At 39.5% G+C, this 4,698-nt stretch overlaps 1 protein-coding gene across 1 annotated transcript in view; it reads right to left on the bottom strand.

The window, feature by feature from the left end:
• The window catches only part of KIF5B (kinesin family member 5B), a 51,893-nt gene that overhangs the window by 6,283 nt on the left and 40,912 nt on the right, over positions 1–4,698 (bottom strand). The window contains 5 exon segments of the mRNA XM_017853104.1: positions 768–918; positions 2,334–2,550; positions 3,244–3,348; positions 3,518–3,589; positions 3,705–3,866. Coding sequence (XP_017708593.1) covers positions 788–918; positions 2,334–2,550; positions 3,244–3,348; positions 3,518–3,589; positions 3,705–3,866 — 687 coding nt within the window. The 3' untranslated portion in view covers positions 768–787.

The raw sequence follows: 4,698 nt of genomic DNA, 5'->3' as shown, positions 1-4,698 counted from the left end.
AAAAAAAAAAAAAAAAAAAAAAAAAAATGTTCACATTTCCTTGTAACTGCATTTCTGGGAACCTCCTGGAAATAATCTCTAATAGGTTAGGGAATATAAGATGTTTCAGGCCGGGCACAGTGGCTCACACCTGTAATCCCAGTGCTTTGGGAGGCCAAGGCAGGCGGATCACCTGAAGCCAGGAGTTTCAGACCAACCTGGCCAACACGGTAAAAACCTCGTCTCTACTAAAAATACAAAAATTAGCCGGGCATGGTGGCGGGAGCAGGTAATCCCAGCTATTCGGGAGGCTGAGGCAGGTGGATCGCTTGAACCCAGGAGCCAGAGGTTGCAGTGAGCTGAGATCATGCCATTGCACTCAAGGCTGGGTGACAAGAGTGAGACTCCATCTCACACACACAAAAAAAAAGTTTCAAATTTCATATATGAAAATTTTGGTTTTTGAAAATTTCAATTATGGAAAAAATTATATAATTACATGTCCAGCAAAAAGGAATGTTTATAAATCATGGTACATCCATTAGACTGAATATCAAGAGCTACTACAAATGGTCCAATGCTAGATTTCAAAACAATTAAGACCACAAATTTGAATATACAGTATGATCTAAACTATACAAAAAGATCAAGCTAAATTACCTTTATAATTGCTTAAGTTAAAAAAAAAAACATAACACTAATGTGAGAATTTTTTTAAAAATCAAAAAATCTATTTGACAACCAATTTTCCACAAACAGATATGAAAAGCCAGATATAAATAACAAACCTGTGGGTATGTATAAATGTTTACACTTGTTTGCCTCCTCCACCTCGCACTGCCACTGGCTGGCTGTTCTGAACAAATGCACCTCCTCCACGAATTGCACTTGGGTGAGTTGGAGAAGCTGCTGGATGTTGCCCGGGACGAATAGGTTTAGCTAATATGAAAAATAAAGACAGACTTTAGAATAAAGCTTAAGATGTGACTGCAGTGACTGTTAAGGTTTCTTCTCCTAATCACAACAAATTCCCAAATGTTTTGTTTTCTTTGCCTTTTGTTTCTCCATCACTTTTCTTTTCTGTAGCATCCTTTTCTCTAGGACCTATGTAATTCTTAGCCTTTAAAAAAAATCTTTCTGGCCAGGCATAATGGCTCATGCCTGTGTAATCCCAGCATTTTGAGAGGCTGAGGTGGGTGGATCACTTGGGTCCAGGAGTTGAAGATCAGACTAGACAATAAGGCAAAATCCTGTCTCCACAGAAAATAAAAAAATTAGCTAGGTGTGGTGGCATGCACCTGTAGTCCTGGCTCCTTGGAAGGCTGAGGTAGGAGGATCGCATGAGCCTGGGAGGTTGGGGCTGCAGTGAGCCGTAACTGTACTACTGCAGTCCAGCATGGGTGACAAGCAAGACCATGCCATTAAAAAAAAAAAAAAAAAAAAAAAGGCTAGGCACAGCCTGTAATCCCAACATTTTGGGAGGCCGAGGCAGGTGGATCATCTGAGGTCAGGAGTTCGAGACCAGCCTGACCAACAAGGAAAAACCCTGTCTCTACTAAAAATACAAAATTAGCTGGGCATGGTGGCTTGCACCTACAATTCCAGCTACTAGGGAGACTGAGGCAGGAGAATCACTTAAACCCGGGAGGCAGAGGTTGCAGTGAGCCAAGATCATGCCATTGCACTCCAGCCTGAGCAACAAGAGTGAAACTCTGTCTCAAAAAACAAAGTAAAAATAAAAAACAAACAAAAAAACACTTCCTGCACCATTTTTTTTTTTTTGAGATGGAGTCTCGCTCGTCACCCAGGCCAGAGTGCAATGGTGCCATCTTGGCAACCTCCACTTCCCGGGTTCCAGCGATTCTCCTGCCTCAGCCTCCCAAGTTGCTGGGTTACAGGTGTTCACCACCATGCCTGGCTAATTTTTTTGTATTTAGTAGAGACAGGGTTTCATGATGTTAGGCTGGTCTTGAACTTCTGACCTCAGGTGATCACCTGCCTTGGCCTCCCAAAGTGTTGGGATTACAGGCGTGAGCCACCGCGCCTGGCCACTAATGATTATTCTTAAACATTAAATCATTGCTGATGGCTTATTTTCTTGCAATTCTCTTGGCTTTAATAATATTGCTCTATATAGTTTCTCCATTCCATGACCATTCTTGCTTGCTTCTCTAGTTCTCATTTATCTTCTTGTTCTGCTAATGTGGTTATTCCTCTCTCCCAACAGTGCCACTCTTTGCTAAGTTAGAAAATAAAGACAGATGCACCATGACAACACATAAAATTCAGATGTTTTCAGCTAAATGAGCATTCAAATTGAGCAAGGTTTAAAGGTTTTAATGTGTTCTACTAACCAATCTGTGCAGAATGCCCTCTTCTGGCCATATTCTTTGACCTGACTGCTTCCTTTATGCGATCTACTTCTTGCTGATAACGTTTGCGATCACGAGATGCATTTTCTTTAGCTTCTTTCAGTGCTGATTCCAAAGCTTTCACTCTCTCAGCTGTAGCTCGAAGTCGCTTTTCCAACTTAGGAAGTTCACAGCGGAGATCTGCATTATCACGTACCAACTAAACGTACACAAAAAAAACAAGGATTCCAGATTTAACAGGATGATTTGAAAGAGTACCAGCATTTCATAATTGCTCTTTAGAAAAGAAGTAAAACAGCATTTTATATTGTTTCCCACTTATCTAATTTAGGCAGAAACACGCAGGGAATACATCCATCTCTACATATCATACACACATCTATTTATTGACAAAGGTATAGTTTCCTTTAATTTTTCAGGGGAAGAATTGTTCTCTCCCTCTACTAAGCAAAGATAATACATTACAAGATAGTGCTATGTTTCTTCAGTAAGACAACTAATCTGGTGAAATGAAAACTGCTTCATTATATTTGACACACTGGGGTATTAGATATAAAAACACCACTCTCCCCAAAAGACTATGCAGTATTTTAACTGCAGTCTTGTTGTGTAGTAGAGATTTCAAAATTACCATGAATAAATTATGAAAATCGTCTTAAAATCCTAAAGAGAAAATGAGAATACATGTTTTCACTGCCTCTTTTGATAATAAGGTTGTTAAAAATACTAACTCCTCTAAAAGTTACTTGTGGTTTCTTTATATAATTTCTGATAAAATGGCTCAGGGTATAAACATTCCTGAGGACTCTGAAAGATTGAAATACTCACTTGCCAATCTTCGATTTTTTATTTTTACTATCTTGCAACTACCAGAAAATATACTCTTCAGTACCTGTTTGTGCACTTTAGTCAGCTGTTCAAGATTATTTTCAAGAAAGGAGATTTTCTGCTTCTGAGCAGCGCTGCCTCCGGTGTCATCAGAATCAATCTCGGCACTCTGAGGAAAGAGGTCAATAAGTATTATGAAAATTTAAAAAATAAAAAAAATCTAAGCTTAACTATACAAAAATTGACATGACTGTAAAGTTATTTCACTTTGAATACAAAGAATTACCTAGAAGCAAGCACCATTTATGCAAACACCCACCTCAGCATAGTTACTTTACCTTTTTAACTCTGGTAGCCAGGTCCTGAACAAAGAGTTTGCGTAGGTTGTGTAAAGTCTGAAGTTCTTTTGCCTTGGATTAAGAACAGTGATATTTTTGGAGTTCAGACTTTAAATTTAGAATAATCATGGTAGAAAAAAACACACAAAATATTCCCAAATCCTATTTATTTTCATGTTTTTCTTACCACTGTCTCTTCCAAACCCTTCAAGTCTTGTCTTGCTTGTTCTCGTCTATCTTGCATAACCCTAACAGTAGAAGAACAAACATATATTTTCAAATTTTATTCTGTAAAATTGTACTTAGCATGAGAGTTGAATAAAATCTTTTGTATCTGAAAGGATAAATTCTTAAATAAATACAAGATGCCTATTTTAAACAATTTATCCATGCTGTCTTTTTTTTTTTTTTTTGGACACAGGGTTTCTGTCCCAAACACTGCTCACCGCAACCTCAACCTCCTGGGCTCAAGTGATCCTCCTCACCTGTCTCCCAAGTAGCTGGGACCATAGACATGTACAACCAGGCCTGTCTGAAAATTTTTTGTAGAGACAGGGTCTCACTATATTGCCCAGGCTGATTCTCAAACACTGGGCTCAACTGATTCTCCTGCCTTGGCCTCCCAAAATGCTGAGATTATGAGTGTGAGCCACTGCACCTGGGCGATTTCAAAAAATTTTCATATGCCTTCTAAAACAACAGTTTATTGTTATACATTCCATATATAGCAATGGAAGAGATGAAATAAAATGTGGCAGAATTCAAAGAATAAGGAATGGTTCTAATTTATATTTTAAAATATGCCACATGTATTATACTGCTATTTATCCAAAATGATACTGATTGATTATAAACTGTCAAAGACTAAAATATTTTACATTGAAAGTATTCTAGGCCGGGCGCGGTGGCTCAAGCCTGTAATCCCAGCACTTTGGGAGGCCGAGACGGGCGGATCATGAGGTCAGGAGATCGAGACCATCCTGGCTAATACGGTGAAACCCCGTCTCTACTAAAAAATACAAAAAACTAGCCGGGCGATGAGGCGGGCGCCTGTAGTCCCAGCTACTCGGGAGGCTGAGACAGGAGAATGGCGTGAACCCGGGAGGCGGAGCTTGCAGTGAGCTGAGATCCGGCCACTGCACTCCAGCCTGGGTGGCAGAGCAAGACTCCGTCTCAAAAAA

This window comes from Rhinopithecus bieti, unplaced genomic scaffold, assembly GCF_001698545.2.
Source record: "Rhinopithecus bieti isolate Rb0 unplaced genomic scaffold, ASM169854v2 scaffold_35595, whole genome shotgun sequence".
NCBI classification, from domain to species: Eukaryota; Metazoa; Chordata; class Mammalia; order Primates; family Cercopithecidae; genus Rhinopithecus; species Rhinopithecus bieti.
The sequence above is the reverse complement of the archived record's forward strand: the minus strand, read 5'-3'. Positions and strand labels throughout refer to the sequence as shown.